Source organism: Nematostella vectensis, chromosome 6, assembly GCF_932526225.1.
Source record: "Nematostella vectensis chromosome 6, jaNemVect1.1, whole genome shotgun sequence".
NCBI lineage: Eukaryota > Metazoa > Cnidaria > Anthozoa > Actiniaria > Edwardsiidae > Nematostella > Nematostella vectensis.
Window position 1 is genome coordinate 1,750,157 of NC_064039.1, and position 26,497 is coordinate 1,776,653.

Here is a 26,497-nt window from a genome sequence, read left to right on the forward strand (position 1 = left end):
GTTTCAGGATAGAGTGCGCGTTGTCACGGATTTATTGCCGCTGTAGCTGCTCACAGTAATCACAAAACTAATGCTGTGAGTTCTCGATCCTAACAAACTGACCTCCGATACTAAGTGAAATGATCACTTGTCGGGAAAGACGTGCGCTGTGCACAGCTAAAGGAATAAAGACAGAACAATAACTTTTTTGCCCCAGGCATGCAGGGTCACGCAACTCGCACTTGAGCATTTGTTTTTTGTGGTTTGGGATTCACGATTGAGATGACAGGGTATCATATGAACGCAAACAGATAAACTACAATAGGGAAAAGATGAACACCAGTAGGGCTCTTTTTTTTTTTAACTTATTCGAATTTAAATTCAGGCTAATCCAAGTCTCGCCCTGTTTGCCCTAATGCTAAAAAAAATATAAAGACTTCTTATAACGTTCGGATATTTTTACACAAGCCTCTTTGGTTTTTGGCTTAGTTCACTTGATCATAGGGACGCTGTGATTTGCGCACTTTTGCCCCGTGGTCCTTATGGTAAAGTGATGTGTGATTTAATAGTCTTTTTGTAGTGATGTGATAATATCCTCAGATATACTGGGAGGGCGGTGGCCTAGCTGTCATTTAAAAACCACCAAAAATACCCTGAGAGCGAGGTCGCAATCTATTGCATCGGCTGTCCGAGAGGTACTGATTCAGCCTTTATTGGCGTCTTCCCGCCCTTTCTTGTTCGCATTCATCGTCGCGTCTCTCTCTTTCTTCGTCCTTGTGTCGCCAAGATGTATGCTTCCATCCGGGTTCTTCTTCACTCGGAAGTTCTTGTACTGTTCTCTGATGGCGCTTATCGCGCCTGCTACCTTAGAATTCGCCTTTTCAGTGGCCTTTTTGTTGGCCTCGCGATGAGCGGCGAGGTTGCCTCCCTTGAGGTTTTTCTTGCGCATGTCCGCGTAGCTTTTGGCAAACTCCTTGACGGCGTTGGTGGTTTTCTTGGGGTTCTTGATGGTCTCCTTTGCGAGGGTACCCAAACCTTAACAAACGAATACATTTTATCAAACGTGAAGGGTAGCACAAAAATATGATTTGAAAAATATTTTTCAAACGTGCAAGTACTGAAAAGAGAATTTAAAAACAATCGAGGGAATCTCTTCAAACGTGTAAGTTATTAAAAAAACATGAACGACAAAAACAATATTTTTGGCTCGCTCCATTAGTAAATGATAGGCGTCATGATGATGACATGCGACCATGCTTACTACATGTAGCTTGTCTTCACTCACCAGTCCGGTGTCCAGTCTCATCCCGATCCCTGATTCCTGTTTTTCCAACGTGGATTTTCTGCTTCCCAACAGTAATCGTCTTACCTCTGTCACACAACGAAAAACAGCTTTTTTTAAAACAACTCAGCGTTTGATGCAATCACAATAGCGTCTTATATGAGATGGCGAAAACAAAAGACTCCATGACTATGTCTATGACTACTTGCGACTTTGCAGTTCCGTCACACAACGTTATAAAAAGGCGGAAAACGACAAATCTGTCATAATCCCATTTAGTATCTCTTGGCAGTCTCTAGAGACATACCTTTGGGATTTCTTAGATGTATACGAAGATGAAGAAGTCTTTCTTTCTCCTGATCCGCGGCTGGACGAGGACCGACTGACGGAGCGACTACTTGAGCGACTGCTACTCGACCGACTGGATTCCCTTCTTCCTCCGAACCAGCCTTCGACCTCCGCAAACATACATAGCGTCATAAATACTACGAAGACTAACAACACTAGAGTATAGACCCTCATTGTTACTACAAAGCGCAGTTGATGCTTTGCTTACTCTAAATATCTGCTGCGTCTACTTAGTTCCACTTTTGGTGCGATTTATATACACGAGTCCTTTCATAATATTTGGTGACGTCATTTCCGTAGAAACAAGTTAAGTTTGGGTCGAAGTGATGAAAGAAAACATATCCGGTTATAAACATCGCATTGATCTACGAAGCCATTCACATGAAGAGTTGAAAAAGGATAGGTGATATTATACTTAACGGCATGTTTTTTTAAACTTTTTTTCTTGGTGCTATTTCAGTGGTTATAAGGGCCTTGGGGACTAAATCTTTTTGGTTCTAGAAGCTAGCAATGAATTGACACCCTCACCTTGACTCTCGAACTTCTTCAAAGTTTCAACTCCCTTTTCGTATTTCGCGATGCGCATAGTAGTCCCCTCATCCCTGCCGATAAGAGTATCAAAAAACCGGTTCTAATATTAAACACCGGTTCTAGATGTGAGGACGAGCTCTACTTCCATGCTAGTCTATTGCTATAGGTGTTATTGTGGTGGACTTCTTCCAAGATGGTTCAAGGGCCACGACGCTAGGAATGTCATGGCCCTGTGAGCCTGCCAAAAAGCATGTACTTCCGCTATTCATGAGTAGTCCCCTCATCCCTGCCGATAAGAGTATCAAAAAACCGGTTCTAATATTAAACACCGGTTCTAGATGTGAGGACGAGCTCTACTTCTATGCTAGTCTATTGCTATAAGTTTATTGTGGTGAATTTCTTCCAAGATGGTTCAAGGGCCACGACGCTAGGAATGTCATGGCCCTGTGAGCCTGCCAAAAAGCATTTATTTCCGCTATTCATGAGCGAATTCCATAAAATCAAGATTTGTAAATACTGTGCTGAAACTGTAAGACATATAAACAATAATGTTATCTGTATCTGCTTTTCCATTTATAATAAAATTTCGATTAGTTATAATTGTGGTCTTTTTTAAAAGACAGCCGTGTGTGTTAAAATACACACGGCTGGCTTAAGTCTATCTTCCCGCGGGGTCTTAATAGTGACGACTTTTTTTTGTAGTAAGATCCCACGTAGAGATGTGTAAATTCTTTTTATTTATAGCGCGCGCTATTCTAGAACATGCGCGTTTTTTTGTCAGACTGTGATTATAAAATCAAAGAAGACCAAACAGCGACGTTTCTGGATCCAAAATGGATGAAATTGTCCGTGAAAAAAATGACAATTGATTGATAAAATGAACAACAAAAACAGAAGCAAGATTTTGCCGTTTCGGACTTTATTAAGTCCTTCTTCAGGGCGGTTGTGCTTCTCGCGCTACTATTCTGATGTAAATAAGCTTGTAATGATTCACCTTCCTCTTCAGTCAGTCTGCCTTAAAGAAGTCTTATTAAAAACGAAAATTTGGCAGTCATGTCAGTTTTTGGTGTATTATACACACATAAAAGATACAATAGAACTGGAAGACACTTGAAAAGTGTGATGCCAAAAGTAGTCCGATTGTTTGAAAACTCTTGCTTACTGGACTGTGATATGGAACGACATGATATGAAATAAAAACGACAAATGCAAGGGGATTCATGGGGCCCTGTGTTTCGTGTGACAGTGTGGACCTGGTAATGACTGAATGAGGAGACCGAGACTGAACCAAGCATTCCCGGGGGTCCCCAGCAGACCAATTGGACCGCACCCGATGACAACCCACTTTTCAACCATAGCTTGCATATGACATTCTCTTCTAGGTTTTGCAGAAAGTCTGTTCAACTATGACCAGCCAGAGCTTGGAAACAGCGTAACACTGATTTCCGTCACTCGTACGCATGCGCTGATATGTGACGTCATACCGTATTACACCACACAGAGTCAGATAGTGTGCGATACAAGGTAAACGCAAGAATCGGTCCAGAATGCAATGAGAACCCCGCTATGAGCGTACCAGCTCGTTGTAAGGCCAGTTTTTTTTTAATGCTTGCTTAAAAATGTTTCGTTGCGTATGTGATTTTAGTCGGATTACACTAGTGGATCTGGTTGGATCAAAATCGTTATTAGGATTTTGGTTTACAACCCATCAGATATAAAATGGTTGGTTAGAGCCTGTGATCGGTAAAAATTCCGGATTTGAAAACAAAACATGGCAGATGACCAGACCAAACACTCGTTTATACTGCTTTGCACCCCTACCTCCTGTGGTTTTAATTTTTCAGACTACGACAAATCTAGTTTTTGTTCCACTTTTTGACATTTATATATATTTTTTCATATAATTCTCTTAACAATCCTCGTCTCAGGCCCTCGCGACAAGGCGGTGGTGCGTTCAACATCCGGGTATCTGTGGATGGCGTCCCTCTAAAAAGTGACAGAGGAGCTAGCTACTGTAACGGCGAATGCGTTTTCACGGTAGGTTAGCGTGACACACGCAATAATGTAACGCAGAATGCGTGATCACAGCAGGCTAGCGTGACAGTCACAAAATACAGCTAACAGTAAAATTGATGTTATAAGTAAACATTTATCACTATACATTTATATTCAGCAATAACGCGATTCCTTAACGCTTGTTTTTCCTTCAACAGTACGCTGAAGAAATGACGCCTACCATCACTTCTCTCTCACCACGATACGGTCTGCCAGGTATTGTACACTCTGCCAGGTATTGTACCTTGCTACTTCTCTCTCACCACGATACGGTCTGCCAGGTATTGTACACTCTGCCAGGTATTGTACCTTGATACTTCTCTCTCACCACGATACGGTCTGCCAGGTTTTGTACGGTCTGCAATGTAATGGCAAATACTACGAAAAAAAGTGCTTCGGCTTTTTTATTACAAAGTGCGTCGTTACAGCGTGCGAGACTTTACTCTTCAAATCGCATGATTTCTGATTTTTGGACGCTATAGTCGGTTTGAGACCCCCACACCCGATGCATGTGCCCAGGAAAACATGAAATCTAGAATCTAAAATGCTCCTAAGAAATTCGAGGAGAGTAGCTTACGAGAGGTTTATTCGCATTGCTAAAACCTAATAACACAAAACATCTTAGATTGCGTGCATTTCAATGCAGCTTGCTTTTGTTGTTTTGGCACAAAAAATGTCATATGCAAGTGCGCGACTGAACAAAGAAGTACAAAGGCTAAAATGCAGCAATGTAGACCTAGGTCGTAGAGTGCTGCACATGAAAACGGCGTCACTACATTACTATAGCAACACACATATTCCCAAGAGTCGCAAGCGTGAAAAAGACCCCATTCTGTCTACATTACAGCGAGCTGTGCGTGGCGTAACCAAGACAGGACTGGGATCCTGGTTATTGCCTCCCCATTAATGCGCGGGTACCTCAGGTTCCTTTGTGTTGTGCAGCTCGCTAGATAGCGGTGCTGGGGCCGAAATCTCCAGCTTTGCCGTAAAGCTGTCATACGATGCTTCAGCGAATGTCTGGAAGTATGGTCTTATTTTACCTGATCTGGAGGAGGTTCGATTCTTGGCCATGTCTTCGAATTTTTTTTCCGTTGTTTTCTATTACCATCAGTACTTTTTATGGCATTATTAAACTTTCAAGTCGTCTTTACGCAGCAGTAATGATATTTCAGCGCATAGCCAGAATTTGCGATTTGCCCACGGAGCTGTGCCATGTATATAGTCTTGACGTTTACATGGTAACACATACCACAGGGTAACCAAAAATGTCATCGCTTACGATCTTGAATTGATGCAGCACAGGGTACCCATGGTCTAAGTAAGGGCTAGCAGGCCCGTTGCCAGGATTTTTAAAGATTTTAGTTTTAGTATTAATTGTCATCCATCGGCTTTTTTAGTAAAACAGTGGCTATATGCCCGACAGTCGCTACATTTCCTTTCCCGACAGTGTTATTGTAGCAAATAAAATTGATAACCATATTATAGCGTATACTAGCAAGGAACTCAACAAAAACAACAAAACTCGATTCAGATTCGCTGGCCCTTTTTCAATAAATATAGAATACTTACCAGGTCGACAATGTTCTGGGTTGTAAATTGAAAACTGCCCGTCGTTTAGTGCATTGAAGACTTTTCCCGACCGTCGGTTATATAGCAGAAGTGGTTCCTAAAAGTGCATCTTTATATAACCCGAGGACGCTAAATGAGATTTACATTTTCAGGTTCTCTGCTGACCATTCGCGGACGCATCTTTACTGATCGATACCTCGATTCCAAAGTGACAGACAATACTGACGTCAACATACTCAGGTTAGTCAGCGATAACGCAATGACATACCGCGTCCTGCTGAAAATAGTAACTTTTATTTCTCCTGACAGGGTTTTTGCTGGATATGGACTTTGTGACCCAATAAATAATGAAAGCGAGGAACTGTGAGTATTTTGTTACATTTCTATTCGTGATGTTATCTCTAGGGATGTATGAGAAGGGGCGGGGGTGGGGAGTGTACTCTGTGGATATAATGGGCCTTTAAGGGTAGGGGCTTCGAGAGAAATTGTGAGTATTTTGGTAAATTTCTATCCGTGATGTTATCTCTAGGGATGTATGATAGGGGGGCGGGGGTGGGGAGTGTACTCTGTGGATATGATGGGGCTTGTAGGAGGAGGGGCTTCGAGAGGAACTGTGAGTATTTTGGTACAATCCTAGACTGTTAAAAATAACTCTTTGCCTAAGAAAGGAAGCTCATATATAATATCCTGACTGGTGTCACATGCGATACAGTATGAGGTGCCCCGGGTGCTGCTAGAATTGAATGCCTACATGAAAGGTGACACTCTAAATTGCTCATCGCATAGGTACGGCATATCCCTAGACGCATCGCGGTCCACTAACGGTCGTGTCACGTGCAAGCCACGTGCGGATAGGATAGGTACGTATCACGTGCGAGCTATGCGCGAAATACCATGTACAAAGCTGATAACGATGGTGGTATCACGTCGAAGTCACGTGCGGAGCTGAAAGTAACGATGGTCTACTAAGTCCGTAAGTAGCGGCAAGTAATCGGATCATGTGGAGGTCTCGTGCGGGTGTGATGGGAAGAGGTGTGGTATGTATATACATCTAATAGCCATCAATACAAAAGGCACAAATACTCGTGTTCGTGACCAGAAGAATGCACCAAAAACTGGTATTTGGCGTATTGCATCAAATAGCCATGATATTGCTGCTTCTTGTTATGCAGATCAAATGTCTGACTCACTTGTTCTGTACGTACGACAGGATCTCAGCGTGTGTCTTTTATCGTTTCTGGCTATGGCCGATCTCAAATGTCGAGGGATGCCCTTCTTGTCGACTCTCGTGACCGACTCTACCTTTTCCAGGCACATGCAGGTAATCAATAATTCAGGAATAGCTGAGCGACGCCAGTAAACTCTTTAATCCAGCAATCCTTATTGAGGCAATTCGTGAGAATGTTTTACTGTGTATCTCAGATATTGAGTCGGTGAGTCCGTCAGCGGGGAGCTTAGCCGGAGGTACCATCCTCAACATCACCGGGAAATTCTTCGAAAAGGAGAAGCTGAAAGTTACCGTGGATGGTAAGGCAATGATTACCCTAAGCCCAAAAGTCATGGAAAGGAAGGCTCCCCCGCCACTTTTGGCTATTTTATGTGCAATATTATAATGCTATTGGAGTCTTCTGTTGAGTGGATTTTTATTGACTTGTCCACAGGTATCCCATGTGAGATCCTCTCGGCCTCGCAGCAGACAATTAGGTGCCAAACCGCAGTGAGGCCGAGCCACGAGTCCAACAACGGGCCCTATCCCGGTGAGTGACTCGTACAACTCGGGTATGATTCGGTACTATTTGAATGTGACTCGGTAGTGTTCGGGCATGATTCGGTACTATTTGAATGTGACTCGGTAGTGTTACGGGTATGATTGGGTACTATTTGAAAGTGACTCGGTAGTGTTCGGGCATGATTCGATACTATTTAAAAGTGACTCGGTAGTGTTCGGGTTTGATTGGGTACTATTTGAAAGTGACTCGATAGTGTTCGGGTTTGATTGGGTCCTATTTGAAAGTGACTCGGTAGTGTTCGGGTTTGATTGGGTACTATTTGAAAGTGACTCGGTAATGTTCGGGCATGATTCGGTACTATTGAAATTGACTCGAGCATGATTCGGTTCGAGAGTAATTCGGTACTGCTCCAGTATAACTCGAATATGAAGTTTCTTTTAACTCAAGGTGCTAGAGGCATTCTTCGTGAAGTGTGGACCTCCACTAAAGCCCCCGGTCTGTCGTCAGTAGCAGGCTTGTCTTTGTCTGCTATCGATTATCATTCGGAGGTTCTGACAGAGGCGAGTTCTCCTTCACGACCATCATTCGGAGAGTCGACATCCTACAGCTCAAGGCTTCGTGGGTTCTTCGTGCCTCCTTCGGACAATAACTACGTGTTTTATATCCGAGCGGATGACAAGGCCGATCTTTACTTGAGCATGACACATAGACCCGAAGACAAGGTATGACGCATGCGCACACATATTGATCGATTGTTAGGAATTCCTTATCATCAGCCAATTGATTCTAAATAAAGTGATACAAGACATAACGATTATCTCTAAGGTGGTCGCCATTTCGGGTCCCACACACAAGCTGTAACATTTACTGCGAAATAATCTAGATTTTGTCAATAAAACGATACAATTTCGATGTTTCATTGTTATAATATATTTTTTCAGGCCTTGAAATTATTGGATGGGGGTTAGGCGTGGGATACGATACAGAACTTGGCGAGGAAGGGTGGGGTTAGGGACATAGCCACGCCTTTCTTGGCCATTTCAATCTTTTCGTTATGGTTTATGAAAATAAAGAAGTGCACGGCCCTGAATATCTTTATACCTCGACACGCGTAAACTACTCTCTGGGTCATTTGCTGAAATTAAGTTATGAATCCCACCTAGAAAGTATTACAATACAATACCTGGCGCAGGTATGCCTTACCCAGTATGACAATGCACCTATGACAAGGCTCATCACACCGCCAATGATATACACTAGTGATATCTTGAATCCTTCAATTTCAGCAAAAAATTGCGACTTGTCCCTCGTCATCCACTACTTGGGATAGATACCAGCAACAAAGGTCAGCGGTCATCCCACTGCAGGAGGGTACTGCGTACTACATCGAGGCTAATCACATCCAGGGCGGAGAGAGAGGTCACGTGTCTATTGGGGTGAAGCTGGAAAAAACACAATATGTGAACTCACAGATCAGCTCTGCTGTAAACGAGAAACAGACAATAAGAATCCAGACGAACCAGAAACCGGATAGACAGGTATTACAAGCTCAAATTTTCTCAAGTGGGGGAGATTCAAGAAGGGAAGGCCGTCATTTTATAATTTTGTGTGTTGTTGCACGCATATATATTTTTTTCTAAATTGTCACCTCAAAGAGGGTATTATATCAAGCGGGATCCAAGGGGGCGTCGCCAGTGGTCTCGATGCAGATTTCGATCGATGCCTTAACTCCTATAACTTTTCTCTTCCATTCGAGAGTTCCTATCTATGTATTTGCTTGTTGCTCTTGTGACAGATTATCAACGCTACTCATTGGGGGGCAGGGCGTGACAACCAGGTGCAACTGATCACACTCAAAAGCGTCCGCACCATGAATGACACAGGTAAGCTCGCATGATGTTCTGGCATTGTTTATTACTGATTTCCTGACCGACTTAGTCATGTTAATCCATTCATTTCATCCCACACTTTTTGATTGACAGATGCCTGCAATGCGAGTGATTTATTTAGACTTGGTTACGCTGGAGAGATGACAACATGGTTACCCACTAACATCAGTGATAGTGACTTAGAAGCCGCACTTAACTCCCTGGACGCTTTGCGTGACATGGGTAATGTCACGGTAACGCAATCCTCTAACAACCGCTCAAGAGTGTACAGAGTGGGGTTTGTGTTCGAGAATCCTGAGGACGCCATGTCGCTTGAGCTTGATGCATCAGAGACGTGCTCGATGAACATCACTATAACAACCCTCACAACAGGTAGCAGCTCTACACTGCTTTCTTTGTTTTCTTTACTTGTTCGATCCTAGCTTAGCAATGGTCTTCCATGTTGAAAAGAGAGCGCGCGCTTAAAAAAGATGAAAAATAATAATAATAAAAGAGGTTCGCTTCATAATTGAGCCCTAAAAAAGGGCATGATAATTTGTATATATGCCAACGACCACTTCCGGTGGAATGGCGCACGCTAATTGGCTTTTAAGCGGTCCGGATCCTGCTGTAACGATCGCGGTCGTTACAAAAAAAATATCCGGACCGACGACTCACTAGTGAAAATCAACAGCAAAAAGGTTATTTTTTCTAAAATGCGGCAATTTGTTGCCGTTTTTCTACAACGATGAGTTTCAATATTTATATTCAGAAAGTGAGTTTTATTACGTAAGCTTATTTATTTTTTTCCTCAATAAAATATAATTTCCAACTTTGTTTACCTTTACAGTTGCTTCTGACAGTTTCGCTGATGTTCGTGAAGATTTTGTTCGCAATGACCATTTAGTGAAATCCAGTTCGTATTTCCACACAATGATTTTAATCATCCACAAATGCAGATTTTCTAATTAAGACATCCTCTGAATTTTGTGAAATAATTTAGTCCCAATTGATCGTCGCTTTCCACTCGAATTGGTCGTAGAGATGTTTTCTTTCACTTGAATTCTCCACAGACAGTAAGATATATTCACTAGAATACTTCTCTTGAATGAAGATACATGAAGTAGGTAAATTCCTCGAGTGATTTGCCTTTATTCCTAGTATAAAGAGACGATTTGCTACTTTTTTTATCGCAAAAAAAATTTCAGCAAACTTGAAATTGTCGCGCGCGTTGCAATCATTATGGCGGGAAATTGTCATAACACACTGGGAGTTTGAAGACGATTTTCCGTAAACACAACTAATCTAAATTTAATAACATAAAGAAATTATGTTTTCAAGTGAAGGTCGGTAAAATCGGAGTAAGGTAGGGGTCGCACTTGGAAATCTTTTCTGACTTTCCTGTTTATTTAACACCTCCGATCTGTCAACGCATCACATTTCTAGTGCGACCCCTTGTTTGGGAAATCTGAAAAAACTTTTCCAATCGGCAAGACATCAAAGACGCCGTGCAGCAGCCTTGGGGCTGGAAATCTTTGAAAAGTTTTGCTCGAACAATAGAGTTCGCAGCGTGAAATGTCAACACTTGTCAGGCGAATGAAAACCAGAACACAGTTTTGCCTATTTATAGAGTTGGTAAAGCTGTATGCGTGGAAGTTCTTCGTAGCGATCTTCACGATGAGCAGACGCGGCTTTTTTCCGTCATTTTATCCAAACTTCGACCCAAACTATGGCGATCCAGTCTACTTCAATCAGCTATATGGCCAAACTATATAATACCGGCAATGAAGATTTCCCTCAGCCAGTCCGGCAGCCAGTCCAGCCGCGCAAGCGGCAGTGCAGGCGAGAACTCCTTCGCCATCGACTTCTAGTGACTCGATCGAGGGCCAAAGAAGCTACGATAAATGGCCCGAAGAGGAGCAACGAACTCCGCGACTGAGTATACGGATTAACGTATCTGTCAGCGCGAAGTATTTTCTTTGACATGTGCGACCGCAATTTAGAAAAATAAAACTTTTCCTGTCAAACATTTCTGAAAACTTTTGCCAGAGATTTCATCAAAATTCTAGAAAAGATTTCCAAGTGCTACCCCTGCCTAAAAAGCAATTTTCGATGGTCATTTTACAAATCGACTCGTTATTTCGAGCTCGATCCGTACTGAGAAATCTCATCAGCCTCGGTAGTACAAAAAGCCCGCGGGCTGAGATTTCTCAGTACGGTTAATAAGTAGTATATAATTTTTTATATTATTAATTAATAATTAATATATTATTTTTTTATTATACGAAGTTAGCTCGACTATGAATTTTACGAAGGTCTGTGATTGCGAAAACACGTATATTTTTTCAGGTCAGAATGGCCAAGACTCCTTTCGTTTTACCCTGGCTGGTAGAATATCACCTCAAATCCCCCTCAGATCGTCTGCGAGGGAAATAGAAGATAGCCTCGATTCCATGTTTAAGTGGGATTGCACCTACAGGACCCCTCCCAGCAGGGCGTGGTTCTACAATGGTTTCGAGGGGCGTGTCCTAGGGCCTGAATTTGGCGCACGAGTCGTAGAGGAGCGTCCATATTGCGGACGAAGATCTCTTAAAAATCCAAGCCACCTCTTCCGCGCCGGACAGTCCAGGGATCTGGGTGGGCGTGTCTTGAAAGGATTTGACGCGGCAACATACAGACAGGTAAAGGGGTGGAGTTCGATTTGGGATTTATTTCTATTTTTTTCCTTCTCTCTAAGGGGTATAGGGTTGGCAGACAGAGTCATTACCCGTGTTGCTATTGTCGCACGTTTTCTGGTGTCCAAGAAATAAAAGGTTTATCACCTTGATTGACCAGACGCTTTTACTGGGTCTGTTTTATTGCTACTATTAGGTCTGTTTTATTGCTTGTACCAGGGCTGTTTTATTGCTTTTACTAAGTCTGTTTTATTGCTACTATTAGGTTTGTTTTATTGCTTGTACCAGGGCTGTTTTATTGCTATTACTATGTCTGTTTTATTGCTTTTACTATGTCTGTTTTATTGCTATTACTAGGTCTGTTTTATTGCTATTACTAGGTCTGTTTTATTGCTATTACCAGGTCTGTTTTATTGCTATTACTAGGTCTGTTTTATTGCTATTACTAGGTCTGTTTTATTGCTATTACTAGGTCTGTTTTATTGCTTTTACTATGTCTGTTTTATTGCTATTACTAGGTCTGTTTTATTGCTATTACTAGGTCTGTTTTATTGCTTTTACTAGGTCTGTTTTATTACTTTTACTAGGTCTGTTTTATTGCTTGTACCAGGGCTGTTTTATTGCATTTACTAAGTCTGTTGTATTGCTATTACTAGGTCTGTTTTATTGCTTTAACTAGGTCTGTTTTATTACTTTTACTAGGTCTGTTTTATTGCTTGTACCAGGGCTGTTTTATTGCTATTACTAGGTCTGTTTCGATCAGTTTTATTGCTTTTACTAGGTCTGTTTTATTGCTATTACTATGTCTGTTTTATTGCTTTTACTATGTCTGTTTTATGTCTGTTTTATTGCTATTACTAGGTCTGTTTTATTGTTATTACTAGGTCTATTTTATTGTTTTTACTAGGTCTGTTTTATTGCTATTACTAGGTCTGTTTTATTGCTTTTATTAGGTATGTTTTATTGCTTCCACTAGGTCTGTTTTATTGCTTTCACTAGGTCTGTTTTGCCTACAAGGGAATGGTCAGAACCTATCTTAGCTACCTCATATACTTTACTGACAAACTTGGAAATGAGCAAAGAGTGTGGAGAATGTACCACTTCACATCAGCCACCTCACCTAAATGGCGGTTCACCTGTACCGGTATCCATGACAACCTGATGAGTGACAACTACATCAAAATAAGAGCCAACATGGATTACGGCGTGTATGTCGATGCCATTGCAGTCGCACGAGTTCCCTGGAAAGACGTGTATTTTGATGACGTTTTTATTTGGCGCGAGGCTGTCGATGGTAAGTCTTTTGATGTACTTCAAGCGTCTTTCAAGCTCTGGTAATTCTTAGGCACAGAACAATAAAAAGAACAATTGGTACGTCTCTACTGCCAAGAAGGCGGACAGTCAAGATGACAACGTGGCTACGCACTAACACCAGTGACAGTGCCGCACAGAACTCAATGCATGTTTTGCGTGACATGGGTAACGCATGTAACGCAGTCGTCAAACAACTTATCAAGAGTTTAGAGCAAGATTCGAGTTATTCAAATTCATTGATAACTCATTCATATATCTATTTGTATCACAGTTCGCCAAACGCAAGCGGCAGCTGAGCCAGGTGGTCACGTGATCAAAACCTTTAGTGTGACGGAGGTAAGCCCTGCCGTCTGGGCCATTAGCCTCGCTCCTGTGCGTTGCGGCACAGGTCTCCCCATGATCGGTATCTTGGGCGCTAAGTTAGTTAGCAATACCGACAAATCGATGACCTACCGACCAGCTAACGAGACGGGTCCTGCCAATTTCACGGTGTCACGTGACCAGGAGGCCACACCTGCAGTGGGAGGGACATTTGACGTGTCATTTAAAGGCCAGCAAGTTAAAGGTAAGGTGACTCATAGAAAAGTAAAGTCATTTATGCGATGAGAGACCAGGTCTTAGATAGAGACTGAAAAGAGTTTTCAGAGTATACACTCGTAATGGTATAACTAGAAAACATACAGACAAAGCTTTAGAAAAAATAGATGGTCTACGTTGGCGAATAAAATCAATTATGGACCTATGTAACCGTAACAATTAACTGTATTCCTTAGAACGGGAGTACAGATAGCGCTATAGAGTTCCTCCGCTGATTTCTGTTGTTTCGTAGGTCTACCCGTTGATATTTCGAGCGATGATCTAAAGTCTTCTCTTGAGGAAAACCTAGACATCGGTAAGGTCAGCGTCAGCCGTATAGGGACATGCGCAGGATATACCTGGATAATCGAGTGGGCGACCACAGGCGGTGATCAACCAGATATACTAGTTAATGGAACCAGTTTAACTGGTAAAGACGTGACCGTGATCACGGAGACAGTGACTGATGGTGGAATGTTTCTGAGACCGATACCAGGTGACATGCTTCGCGTGGCTGAGCCAAACCCACAGGTACCAATGTTTTATAATGTTTCTGTATCGTACAACCTCCCCCCAATAATTCAAGGCCTGCAAGGGCTATGTAGAACCAAGGGATACTTAGAACCAAGGTATTGATTAATAGATGAGAATCAAGGTGATTACTTCTAGATAGTTACAACCAAGGTATTGCTTGCTAAATAAGAAGCAAGGGGATAGCTTGCTGGATAGATAGAACATAGTATAATATCACTTTTAGTCGTATCATATTTCACTTGTAGGTGCGCGTATCAGTGGACTCCATACCTTCCAGTTGCTCGTCGCGAAAATGCACCTTCCAGTACAACCCATCAGCCACGCCCACTCTCACCTCCATCTCCCCTACCGCAGGGACATCTGGCACGGAGCTGACCATAAACGGAACAGGCTTTAGCGCAACCCCTCAGGACAACATTGTGAATATCGGCGAGACACCTTGTAATGTCACCAGCAGCACCAGCACCCTCATCACCTGCACCTTAGGCCATGCACATGGTGGTCTTAGGGAGGTATCCGTGCGAGTACAAAACAAAGGATTTGCTGTGTACAAGAACAGCCAGCGAGTAAGGCGTTCGACATACAGAGGCTCTAGCAAACTAATGTTCGAATACTTGATAACGGTTATTAGTGTAACGCCGAATATAGGAAGCATCGCGGGCGGGACACGTGTGACCATATTTGGTGAGGGCTTCTCGTATACTGCAGCAGGGATCGCTGTATCCTTTGGGGAAACCCCTTGTGTGATCATCAAGGCAACAGTAAGCCAAATCCAGTGCATAACAACAAAGCATTCAGCTCAGAGTGTAGACATCCAGGTACAAGTCGGCGACAAGCTTGGAAAAAAGGCCGTTGCTTTTACATACGACGCATCGGTTACACCAGAGATAAGCTACATCGGCCCACTCACCCAAAGTGTCAGCGGCGGCAACATCATAATGATCCGAGGCCGGGGATTTGGTAGCAGTGGTAAAATCATGATCGGATCCAAGCCCTGTATTATCATAAACTACTTTAGTACCTTCGTGCGGTGCTCCCCACCCGCGCATGCGCCCGGCGTGTATGACGTCATGGTGTATGTGGCCAATCAAGGTTACGCGTCGTATAATGGTGCACCTCCGCGCATGGAGTATGTGCTCGTGGTGACTGACGTGTTCCCGCGTGTCGGGTCGATGCTAGGGGGAACCATGGTGAGAATCACCGGCAGGGGCTTCAGCGATGATGCGGCCAGTAACGAGGTGCGAGTGGGAGGGGCGCCGTGTGAGGTGGTGTCCAGCCGGAGTGACCAGATAGTTTGCCAGACAGGCAATGGTACCGTCACACATCACGTGGACAACTCGGGAAAACATCCAGGTAGCCAGAATATGTCCGAGCACTATAGTCCTTGTATTTAATGACTCGGAAAACACCCTTGTGGTGTGCGTGTCAGAGTGTAAAATACATGCTTTCAAGTCGTGCCATTGCTTGTTGTTCCATTTTTAGAAGAAAAAAACATCTCAACCTCTTTTATTCAGCAACTTCTTGTTTTACAATGAAATGAAGCTATTTATTTGTCGGTGGATTATTCATAATTCTGAATTTGTTTTACATAGGCTACAAAAGGCTGGTACAACATTATCCTTTGGGACTTACCCTGGTGTGTATTAACAATTTCCGTGACATTTTGGGTGTACATTGCTGTATTTCAGAATTCGGAATTGGCTATGCCTGGAGCAAGCATACTTTGACGGTTCACGCGGGGGACACCGTCCAAGTAAGTCAAATGTTACTCCTCTTAGTTCTAAGAAAAGACGATAATAATAATAATAATAATAATAATAATAATAATAATAATAATAACAACAACAACAACAACAACAACAACAACAACAACGACAACGACAACGACAACGACAACGACAACGACAACGACAACGACAGCGACAGCGACAGCGACAGCGACAGCGACAGCGACAGCGACAGCGACAGCGACAGCGACAGCGACAGCGACAGCGACAGCGACAGCGACAGCGACAGCGACAGCGACAGCGACAGCAACAGCAAGAACAAGAACAAGAACAAGAACAAGAACAAGAACAAGAACAAGAACAAGAACAAGAACAAGAACAAGAACAAGAACAAGAACAAGAACAAGAACAAGAACAAGAACAAGAACAAGAACAAGAACAAGAACAAGAACAAGAACAAGAACAAGAACAAGAACAAGAACAAGAACAAGAACAAGAACAAGAACAAGAACAAGAACAAGAACAAGAACAAGAACAAGAACAAGAACAAGAACAAGAACAAGAACAAGAACAAGAACAAGAACAAGAACAAGAACAAGAACAAGAACAAGAACAAGAACAAGAACAAGAACAAGAACAAGAACAAGAACAAGAACAAGAACAAGAACAAGAACAAGAACAAGAACAAGAACAAGAACAAGAACAAGAACAAGAACAAGAACAAGAACAAGAACAAGAACAAGAACAAGAACAAGAACAAGAACAAGAACAAGAACAAGAACAAGAACAAGAACAAGAACAAGAACAAGAACAAGAACAAGAACAATAACAATAACAATAACAATAACAATAACAATAACAATAACAATAACAATAACAATAACAATAACAATAACAATAACAATAACAATAACAATAACAATAACAATAACAATAACAATAATAATAATAATAATAATAATTCAAACCAATATTTTCAAAACGTTTCTGTATTATGCCCCACCCTAAATATATAGAAGCCTGCTACAGCTCTGTGCCTGTAACAGACAGCGCCCAAATCACATCATGTACGATTTACTTGTTTTTACAGTGGACATGGTCTAGTCCAATGATGACGAGTCTGACGTATGGAGTGGAGCAAACCAGCCAATCAGATCCGACCACATATGACGGAAAGGGCTTTCGTAGCGCCAAGGGCCCAAAGGGCTCATTTGCACACACGTTTGTGGTCCCTGGCGAGTACTATTACGCTAGCGGCCCTGTTGACCCATATGGGGCCATCAACATGAAGGGCATGGTCGTGGTCTTAGACGTCAAATCGAGGCTGGTCGGTATCATGGTCAAAATTGGTGACGTAGTGGCACTAAATGATACCACTCACGCCGGCCCCGCTTATTCCAGCTCCTCCAACTGTCCCGATGGTATAACGATGCCAGTGCCTTGGTGCAGTGTCCCTCTCCCTGGATCTCCCCAAAAGGCGTTCCAGTTCGAGTTTTCCGAGTGTAGTACGCCTGAGATCGAGTCGATAACACCAAATATGGGCACGAGCTCGACACTGGTGACTATTCGCGGTAAAGGGTTCGGGTCCAGCGCGGGTCATAACGAGGTGAAGATCGCTGACCAGCCGTGCATTGTCGTCGGCAGCAAGGTGGATGAGATCACGTGTCGTGTCACGACAGGAAGCTCCTTGGTTTCAGGTCGACCACATTCTGTAAGCGTGCGGGTAAAAAACAGAGGCTTTGCATTAGCGAAAATAGGTGACGAAGCGTTACGCACCTTCACACTACGACCAGCGGTGTCCTCTATTAACCCATGGGCGGGGTCCGTCGCGGGGGGTACCTACATCACGATCACGGGGAATGGATTGTCGTCATTGGCTGAAAACACCAATGTGTTGATGGGTAACACGTCATGTGACGTCATGTCGTCTAGTTACACCAAGATCATCTGCCGCACGCAGAAGTCCCACATCCCTGGCAAGTACAATGTGTCGGTGTCCGTGGGTGTGCAGCAGTGCGCGTGTACCTCTCATGTGGGATGCTCCTTCGCGTATACGACTTCTCTCACCCCAAGAGTAGATTACGTCACACCCACGACAATCCTCGGCAAGCAAAATGTTATCACACTCTACGGATCAGGTTTTCCCGCCAAGACTAGTGACGTCACAGTAACGTTAGGGTCTACAGCCTGTACAGTTATGACGTCATCACCATACTCCATTGACTGCTTGGTGGATACGCTAGTGGCTGGAAGCCACGTGATCACTGTGCAACTTAACCCTTATGGTTACCCTATGTTTGGTATGGACGCGTCGAAGACTGTGACAAGTGTGGCGGTAGTGTCGGATTTGTCACCGGTCGAGGGAAGTCTGGGCGGGGGAACTGTGGTTACCATTAAAGGAAATGGATTCGATGCGCGCCCTGGTCACACAACGGTGCGGATTGGAACTGGGTATTGCGTGACGAAACGCGTGACATATGACACAATCATCTGCGTCACGAAAATGCACAAAGCTGGCTCCTTTGAGGTAAAGTAGTTACATTCTATTTATTCAGATCTATCTACCGTTTCTACTTTTCTGTTATGATATCAGAATGCAGCTTTTTTGCCGCTACCAAACTGCTACGCCATAAAGACAATGCATTATAAGGTCTACTTGTTCAAAATTTCGTTTCTTCCTATTTAGGTTGACATCATTGCCAACGATGAGGTGTTCCCCCGTATGAGGTTTGCCTACAGACGCTTCGCCACTCCTTTTATCAATTCTCTGTCTACTGCGCATGGCAAACAAGGTGATCTTCTTGCTATCGCAGGCTCGGGATTTGGCACTGACTCCAGCAAGTTATCAGTAAATATCGGCAACAGCAGTTGTCAGGTTCTGACGGCTAGTAATAACATGGTGATGTGTACGCTTGGTCCGCACGTGAGGGGACTGAATACGATAGTTGTGCACCTGCAGGGGCGGGGCTTGGCTGTTAACGGGCCCGGGGTTAACGCGAAATTTCAATACGATATGGTAATCAGTGATTTTGTCAAGAGTGAGAGCGGTTATGGCGGCGGGAAAATAGTGACAATCAAAGGATCTGGTCTGGATTCCGATACTGTTACCAAAGTCTGTGGCAGTGTTTGCAAGACAGTGTACTCGGCGCCAGGACAGGTCCAATGCGAGATACCAGCCTACACAGGGTCAGCTGACACGCTTTGCCCAATAAAATGCATTTCTCCTGATGGACGATGGGTAATGGCAGGTTTCCACACCTACAAGGCATCTCTTACTTCCAGAATCAGTAGCGTCAAACCCTCCCGAGGGGGGACGGGTGGTGGAGTTAGGCTTACCATCAGTGGGTCAGGTGAGTGAGTGTCCGTGTCATGATGATATCGGTTCAGCTTTGTCCAGAATATTCGGACGCTTCGTGTAACGCGTAACCCCTCCCCTTGGCAATGTTGCTTACTTAGTAATATCAAATCAATCTAACAGATAAGCTCATTAAGTGGTACATGGAGGAAACACTTTTTTCTTTTGAAATAGTTTACAAATATGCCGCATAATATGGCATTTATGTATGATATATCTATATTCTGATATTGATTTTAGTTGATTCAAAGTTTCGCCGACTCCAAATTCTACTCCTTTCTGGCTTTCTTTTTCCAGAAATGCTTAGTGTATATTTAAATTAACTTTTTAACTCTTCTCAGGTTTCACCGGCTCCACACATGCCATCAAAGTTACCATAGCGGGCTCAGCTTGTAACATCACCTCCGTGACGCCGACCGCGATTCATTGCACCACTGGTCAGCGTAAAGGACCTGTCAAAACTAAAGTACGCCTCGAGATTGGGGCAAGGGGGATTGCGACCCAGGACTACGCGGACTTCCAGTACATTGACCTGTGGTCGTCACCATTCTCCTGGGGCAACAAGGGTTTCCCGGTCGAAGGTGACCTGGTGGTGGTCCCCAAGGGGCAGACGATGTTGCTTGACGTCAGTACGCCCGTATTTGCAGCGCTTGTCATCAAGGGTGAGCTCGTATTTGATGAGAAGGACTTGGTGTTGAACGCTGAGAAGATCATCATCGTGGAGGGAGGAAGACTGCAGGTGAGCCATGGCAAGATCACGCTCTTGTAAATAGAAGGGCTATATCACCACGTTCTTGTAAATAGAAGGGCTATATCACCACGTTCTTGTAAATAGAAGGGCTATATCACCACGCTCTTGTAAATAGAAGGGCTATATCACCACGTTCTTGAAAAAAGAAGGGCTATATCACCACATTCTTGTAAATAGAAGGACTATATCACCACGTTCTTGTAAATAGAAGGGCTTATATCACCACGTTCTTGTGAATAGAAGGGCTATATCACCACGCTCTTGTAAATAGAAGGGCTATATCACCACGTTCTTGTAAAAAGAAGGGCTATATCACCGCATTCTTGTAAATAGAAGGGCTATATCACCACGTTCTTGTAAATAGAAGGGCTTATATCCAATGTTCTATAGGACTGTAGATCTCTCGTTTTATAGGATAAGGACCCTTAAATTAAAAAAAAAAATGTCAAGCAGACACTCTTTGTTATTGTCTACATGCAATAGAAAACTTCAAAATAACCATCCACGATTACTGTAGTTTGATGATTTATTAACGTTATCTAGTTGAAAGTTTCTCGCTCAAATCAGCCGATGAAAATGTATGCTTCGTAGGACTTGGTTTTGGCGGCAGCGTTATGATGGCGGCATGGTGATTGACTTTCCTTATGTTGGACTTCCCGACTTTCATAGCATTGTATTACAGAACACTGGCAAGCACTACCCACTATCAGTGTGCTTACAAACGAACTTATACACACGAATTTAAACTGCGTGCAAAGATCCGTCGTAGGACATGTAAAATCAGTAAATTCATTTCTCGCGGTGTTATTTTGCATGATACAAATACTAAACATATACATTTCACATTTAGGTGGGCACTGAGAGGCAGCCGTTCCAGCATAAAGCCAGGATTGTACTTCATGGCAGTGTCAGATCACCCAAAATGCCCATATTTGGCGCAAAAGTATTGGCCGTACGTGAGGGTACCTTGGATCTGCACGGCAAGCACGTGCCCGTCACGTGGACACGTCTGGCATCTACCGCGGAGATTGGTAAATATGTTCACATGCGGGACGATTAGCCAGATATGCAGAAAGATCCCAATATGTGCTCGGATTCGTGTATTTCGTCACCTCACTCTCTTTAGAAATCTCCTGGTTTTCCTTTCCTCCTCTTGGCGAATCATCTGATTATGGTGATTGTCACGGTTGCAGGCGCTAATCAGATTCATCTACACACATCTGTCACGTGGCAAGTCGGCGACAAGATCATTTTAGCCTCAACAAGCCGCAGTCAAAAGGAAAACGAGGAGCTCACCATCACTAGCGTGTCCTCCGACGGCACTCGCCTCGGGGTCACTCCGACACTTAAACACAAGCACATCGCACTTACTCAGCGCTTCGGCAACAAATCGATAGACACTCAGGCTGAAGTCGGCCTCCTAACTCGGAACGTGGTCGTGAGGGGCTCGGTACAAGAGGAGTGGACTGACGAAATAAAACCATGTCCCGAGGATTTCGACCCGGATCAGTTCGCTACTCAGTCGTGTTTCTTGGGCCGGTACGGATCAGGCACGGTTAGTGATCAGTTTGGATCGCAAATCATGTTCATGGCTCGAGAGGAGAGTAAGGGACTGGTGACGGGAAGGATGTCGTATGTCGAGGTGCGACATGCAGGCCAGGCATTCAGACTAGGTGAGTCACAACACAGCCACCAAGTAGGCAATAAGACTATAGAATGCCATGAAGCCAAACAACACATTAAAGTCTCTATCTACGCATCTATCTCCTATTGGGCACGCTAATGCGCATCTATCTCCTAATGCGCATCTATCTCCTAGTGGGCACGCTAATGACTGGAACCTCTTTTTATGTTTTCAAGGAAGATTACAGAGAAAACCACAAGCATTTATGCTTGCTTGAATATATCCATTTCGAAATACATGACACATCCCCTTAAGCAGCGTTAGCTTAGCTAGCTTAGTCTAAACCCGTACTCTTCAAACGCCTTTCAACTTATCATAAACATAGTACCAGTACCTCAGTTATTAAGTTAACCGAGCCATGTCCTCCCAGGCCGGTACCCAATCCACTTCCACATGAGCGGTGACGTCACAGGCTCGTACGTCCGCGGCTGCGCGGTGCATCATACTTTCAATCGCGCTGTTACTATTCACGGCGTGCAAGGGCTCATGGTCGAGCGCAACGTGGCCTATCACGTGATGGGGCATGCATACTTCATCGAGGATGGCGCGGAGACTGGTAACACCCTTCAGTACAACTTGGGTGTTTTTGTGACGTCATCAAGCAGCTTACTCAACACTGATGTCACCCCCGCTACGTTTTGGATCACCAACCCTAATAATACAGGTAGGAGCTGCAAGCTGCAAACTTGATACGAGGCTATTTTGTAGTCAGCCCAACACTGAGCCTTCCAGGTGTTTATCTGTAGCACCTTAGTTCTAACCATTCATTCTAAACCTTATTCCCCTCGCAATACAAGAATAAACCATTTCATTTCTTCACTAAATTTTTTCTTGTGCTGTCAGTTCGTCACAACGCCGCTGCTGGAGGAAGCCATTTTGGATTCTGGTACAACATGCCCATCCATCCCGGTGGCCCGTCCTACACCCCCACCGTCTGGCCTCGCACTACCCCCCTCGGGGAGTTCCGTAACAACACCGCGCACTCGTTTGGGCGCTATGGATTATGGATCTTTCCTACGTACATTCCATTAGCATCACCACAGGCCTCCTTAGACTCCACCTCGCCTGCCCGATTCTACGAGCTTACAGCGTACAACAACCTAAAGGGCTACGAGGTATGGGTCACTTGACGTGCCCTCAATAAGAAATGACCGCTTTTTGGCGGTCAAGGAAGGGGTGGAAGGGTCAGCTAGCGCGCGCCCAATGATCTCACTACTAGTAACACGTCTATGTCTATCGTTACGAGTTAAATCGTTACGTATGTAAAATCACTACCCTACTGCTCACTAAATCATTTTAAATCTTCTCTTCCCTGTTAGATATTAGCTTAAAAGATATTCATCTTTGGCAGATTTGATTAGCATATCCAAGTTAGTCCTGCTTAAGGCCAAAAAAATGAAAAATGTTGATAATTGTTACTGTTTTTGGTTCAGGCGACCAAAGTTGGCGCCGTACAAGCGATTGACTTTGCCTTACTTGATAATAAGGAAGCAGGGTTCGAAGTAACCGAGGTGGTGTCACCGTGGGGCGTGGCTCGAGGCGGGGCGATACTCGACTCTATTGTCGTGGGATATAGCGGGATCAGTGCAGGGAATAAATCCTACTGCACGCAAGCTGGCCTCGTTGGGCCGATGTCTTCAAGGTAAAACAGCACTCCTACGTGTCATAGTTTCTTTAACAATATATGTGTTATCTTCACTACCTTATTTTTAAACATACTTATAGATTTTGTTAAGGCTCTGGGCTATATTATTTTTTTAACGGTTTAACGAACACCCAAAAAAACTTATCGCTCTTAACGATTCTCTATATCTTTTTAAAGGCTGACGGTATCGGGGGTAACGTTCGCTAACTTTGACCACGCCCAGTGTGCGGCACTGAGGGGTTGCTCGTTCTGTCGGCCTCGTCAGGGCGGATGGAGCACGAGGTTCGAGAAGACAAGGTTGATCAATGCACCAAACATAGCGGCATTTAAGTGGGAGCACGAGGCCGTCTTTCAGGACATGGATGGCACGCTTACAGGTACAACAGAAACAGCAACAACAAAAACAACAACATAAATTACAAAGGCCAAAAGCGAAACGACAACAACAGCTTCGGCAACAACAACGACAAAAAAAAACTTAAACAACGACAAGAACATCAAGCTGGAGAGCCTTTACAGGCTGCACATCTGAAACATAAGCACAGGCTCGGTATTAAAATGAGTTGTAAGGATGTTAAATTTTCACATAAAACTTGTCAACGTGAATGTTATCCACGCGCATTGAAAACAAAATAGTAGGAAATAAGAAGAAGTTAAAAAGAAAACCCTACATTTGTTATATCATGTAACTTTATGTACAAAAAAATACTAATAATGGAAAAAGTGGAATCAGCTCCCTAACTAAGAACCAAACTGCGACCTGAACGCAGCGGAGGTCCCGTGCAAAGTACATCCTGACTTACTATACATCCTAAACCATACATTCTGACATGTCAGACATCCTAAACCATACATCCTGACATATCAGACATCCTAAACTATACATTCTGACATGTCAGACATCCTAAGCCATACATTCTGACATGTCAGACATCCTAAACCATACATCCTGACATATCAGACATCCTAAACCATACATTCTGACATATCACACATCCTAAGCTATACATTCTGACATGTCAGACATCCTAAATCATACATTCTGACATGTCAGACATCCTAAACTATACATTCTGACATGTCAGACATCCTAAACCATACATTCTGACATATCAGACATCCTAAGCTATACATTCTGACATGTCAGACATCCTAAATCATACATTCTGACATATCAGACATCCTAAACTATACATTCTGACATGTCAGACATCCTAAACCATACATTCTGACATGTCAGACATCCTAAACCATACATTCTGACATGTCAGACATCCTAAACCATACATTCTGACATATCAGACATCCTAAACTATACATTCTGACATGTCAGACATCCTAAACCATACATTCTGACATGTCAGACATCCTAAACCATGCATCCTGACATATCAGACATCCTAAACTATACATTCTGACATATCAGACATCGTAAACCATACATCCTGACATATCAGACATCCTAAACTATACATTCTGACATATCAGACATCCTAAGCTATACATTCTGACATGTCAGACATCCTAAGCTATACATTCTGACATGTCAGACATCCTAAATCATACATTCTGACATATCAGACATCCTAAACTATACATTCTGACATATCAGACATCCTAAGCTATACATTCTGACATGTCAGACATCCTAAACCATACATTCTGACATGTCAGACATCGTAAACCATACATCCTGACATATCAGACATTTCTCCTCAGGTCAGTCTGGAGGCGGCTCTTTCATTGCAACCAGTGCAACTCTACCACCACAACACTGTTCCCAGTCCTCCTCAGCCAGCATTGGCACAGTCCCAGGCTCCATCTGCGACCTTGTGCCACGCTTCCGTCGAATGGCATGGAACCAACCGTCACCTTCATCCCTCTTGTACAAGGACGTGTTCCTAAGCAACCAATACGGCGTGAGCAGTATTCCCTGGACGTCTCATCGTTTGACGCACCCAGACGGCTGGATGGCTGTGGTTGTTTTGGAAGAAAACTATAACATGACTTGGAAGAACGCTGAGCACATCAGCAATATATCATACAGGTCAGTGGTAGCTGGATCAAATGATAATCACCGGGGAATATTAGCTTTGTAAAACTACTCAAGGTGAAATGCCTTTGGTCATATTGCAGCTTGTAATTGGTGCGGAAAGCACAGCAGAGCGAGGCTCCAAATCGAGTGCCTCCGTGTGTGTATTGTTAGTTCACACTGACACTCCAGGTCACTCCAGGTGGTCCCTGTCACTCCAGGTTGTCCCTGTATGTGGGTTTATTGCCGGGTTTCCTGTGGTTCTTTTAGGCCCCTTTATTATTTGATTTAAGTTCGTGTAGTTCGCCTTGAGCAAATGAGACTTCTGTTTCTTTTTATATCCGTAAAATCTGAAGACTGAAAAATGGCTTCAGATCAATCATTTGCCGGGGGAGGTTTCTAGGTTTGCCTGCCAAACAAAGTTTGTTTTATATTGGTTATTAATGTATATTATTTGCTTAAAAATATATTGTCCAAACATATGGTTAACCCGGGGCTTAATTGGCCTAAAAGTTTGGTGAACCTGCACCACTTATCTTAGATTGTATGCGTTTTTTTTCTCTCATAGGGCTAGCTTCTACGAATTTGAAAAAACAGATTACTTTTGGATCACTCATCCCCTAAAACAAGATCCAGACCAAGTCAGTACAACAGGAAACACAGTCAACATGTCTAGCGGTATTCCGCAATACGGACATGCGTCGAGTGGCGACTGGTATTTTGACAACTCCTCTAAAGCCTTGACGTACTTAGTGAGCGGCGACGAGCAAATACCGCTGGCGAAGCGGGATGTCAAGCTGAGGGTTTGTATGTGATTTGCATATTTGCACGTGCGTTGGTGA

The 26,497-nt window shown here is 43.5% G+C and overlaps 2 protein-coding genes across 5 annotated transcripts in view; one reads left to right on the forward strand and one right to left on the reverse strand.

Moving 5' to 3' along the window:
- LOC5505591 (fibrocystin-L) overlaps nucleotides 1-26,497 on the forward strand; it is a 99,796-nt gene that overhangs the window by 5,258 nt on the left and 68,041 nt on the right. Inside the window, exons 3-32 of one of the 3 annotated variants that reach the window (XM_048729443.1) lie at nucleotides 3,523-3,664; nucleotides 4,069-4,177; nucleotides 4,354-4,411; nucleotides 5,917-6,004; nucleotides 6,074-6,127; nucleotides 6,551-6,624; nucleotides 6,975-7,085; nucleotides 7,187-7,291; nucleotides 7,426-7,521; nucleotides 7,942-8,216; nucleotides 8,781-9,032; nucleotides 9,290-9,377; nucleotides 9,477-9,755; nucleotides 11,712-12,043; nucleotides 13,037-13,331; nucleotides 13,623-13,916; nucleotides 14,181-14,458; nucleotides 14,707-15,814; nucleotides 16,150-16,214; nucleotides 17,279-18,715; nucleotides 18,875-19,538; nucleotides 19,885-20,282; nucleotides 21,145-21,325; nucleotides 21,488-21,967; nucleotides 22,349-22,642; nucleotides 22,822-23,093; nucleotides 23,412-23,620; nucleotides 23,801-24,000; nucleotides 25,343-25,670; nucleotides 26,224-26,458. In XM_048729443.1, coding sequence (XP_048585400.1) covers nucleotides 3,523-3,664; nucleotides 4,069-4,177; nucleotides 4,354-4,411; nucleotides 5,917-6,004; nucleotides 6,074-6,127; nucleotides 6,551-6,624; nucleotides 6,975-7,085; nucleotides 7,187-7,291; nucleotides 7,426-7,521; nucleotides 7,942-8,216; nucleotides 8,781-9,032; nucleotides 9,290-9,377; nucleotides 9,477-9,755; nucleotides 11,712-12,043; nucleotides 13,037-13,331; nucleotides 13,623-13,916; nucleotides 14,181-14,458; nucleotides 14,707-15,814; nucleotides 16,150-16,214; nucleotides 17,279-18,715; nucleotides 18,875-19,538; nucleotides 19,885-20,282; nucleotides 21,145-21,325; nucleotides 21,488-21,967; nucleotides 22,349-22,642; nucleotides 22,822-23,093; nucleotides 23,412-23,620; nucleotides 23,801-24,000; nucleotides 25,343-25,670; nucleotides 26,224-26,458 — 8,801 coding nt within the window. Of the gene's footprint in view, nucleotides 1-3,522; nucleotides 3,665-4,068; nucleotides 4,178-4,333; nucleotides 4,542-5,916; nucleotides 6,005-6,073; nucleotides 6,128-6,550; nucleotides 6,625-6,974; nucleotides 7,086-7,186; nucleotides 7,292-7,425; nucleotides 7,522-7,941; nucleotides 8,217-8,780; nucleotides 9,033-9,289; nucleotides 9,378-9,476; nucleotides 9,756-11,711; nucleotides 12,044-13,036; nucleotides 13,332-13,622; nucleotides 13,917-14,180; nucleotides 14,459-14,706; nucleotides 15,815-16,149; nucleotides 16,215-17,278; nucleotides 18,716-18,874; nucleotides 19,539-19,884; nucleotides 20,283-21,144; nucleotides 21,326-21,487; nucleotides 21,968-22,348; nucleotides 22,643-22,821; nucleotides 23,094-23,411; nucleotides 23,621-23,800; nucleotides 24,001-25,342; nucleotides 25,671-26,223; nucleotides 26,459-26,497 lie in introns of those variants that run through there. The other 2 variants (XM_048729444.1, XM_048729445.1) reach the window with 2 other exon arrangements.
- On the reverse strand, nucleotides 302-2,322 carry LOC116613261. 2 transcript variants are annotated; one of them, XM_032373914.2, is made up of 4 exons: nucleotides 2,138-2,322; nucleotides 1,569-1,710; nucleotides 1,265-1,350; nucleotides 302-1,014 (listed from the first exon to the last, which is right to left on the reverse strand). In XM_032373914.2, exons 1-4 carry the CDS (start codon nucleotides 2,193-2,195, stop codon nucleotides 683-685), a joined length of 618 nt encoding a protein of 205 aa, XP_032229805.2. In that variant the 5' UTR covers nucleotides 2,196-2,322; the 3' UTR covers nucleotides 302-682. The 2 variants fall into 2 exon arrangements, with proteins under 2 accessions (XP_032229805.2, XP_032229804.2); XM_032373913.2 differs by lacking the exon at nucleotides 2,138-2,322 and having other exon boundaries at nucleotides 1,569-1,888.

Coding starts and splice junctions, on each gene's coding strand:
- LOC116613261 (XM_032373913.2), bottom strand. CDS start 1,783: ATGAGGGTCTATACTCTAGTGTTGTTAGTCTTCGTAGTATTTATGACG. Junction 1,351..1,568: donor ACATCTAAGAAATCCCAAAG/GTATGTCTCTAG, acceptor GTTGTGTGACAG/AGGTAAGACGATTACTGTTG. Junction 1,015..1,264: donor TGAGACTGGACACCGGACTG/GTGAGTGAAGAC, acceptor TCGTTTGTTAAG/GTTTGGGTACCCTCGCAAAG.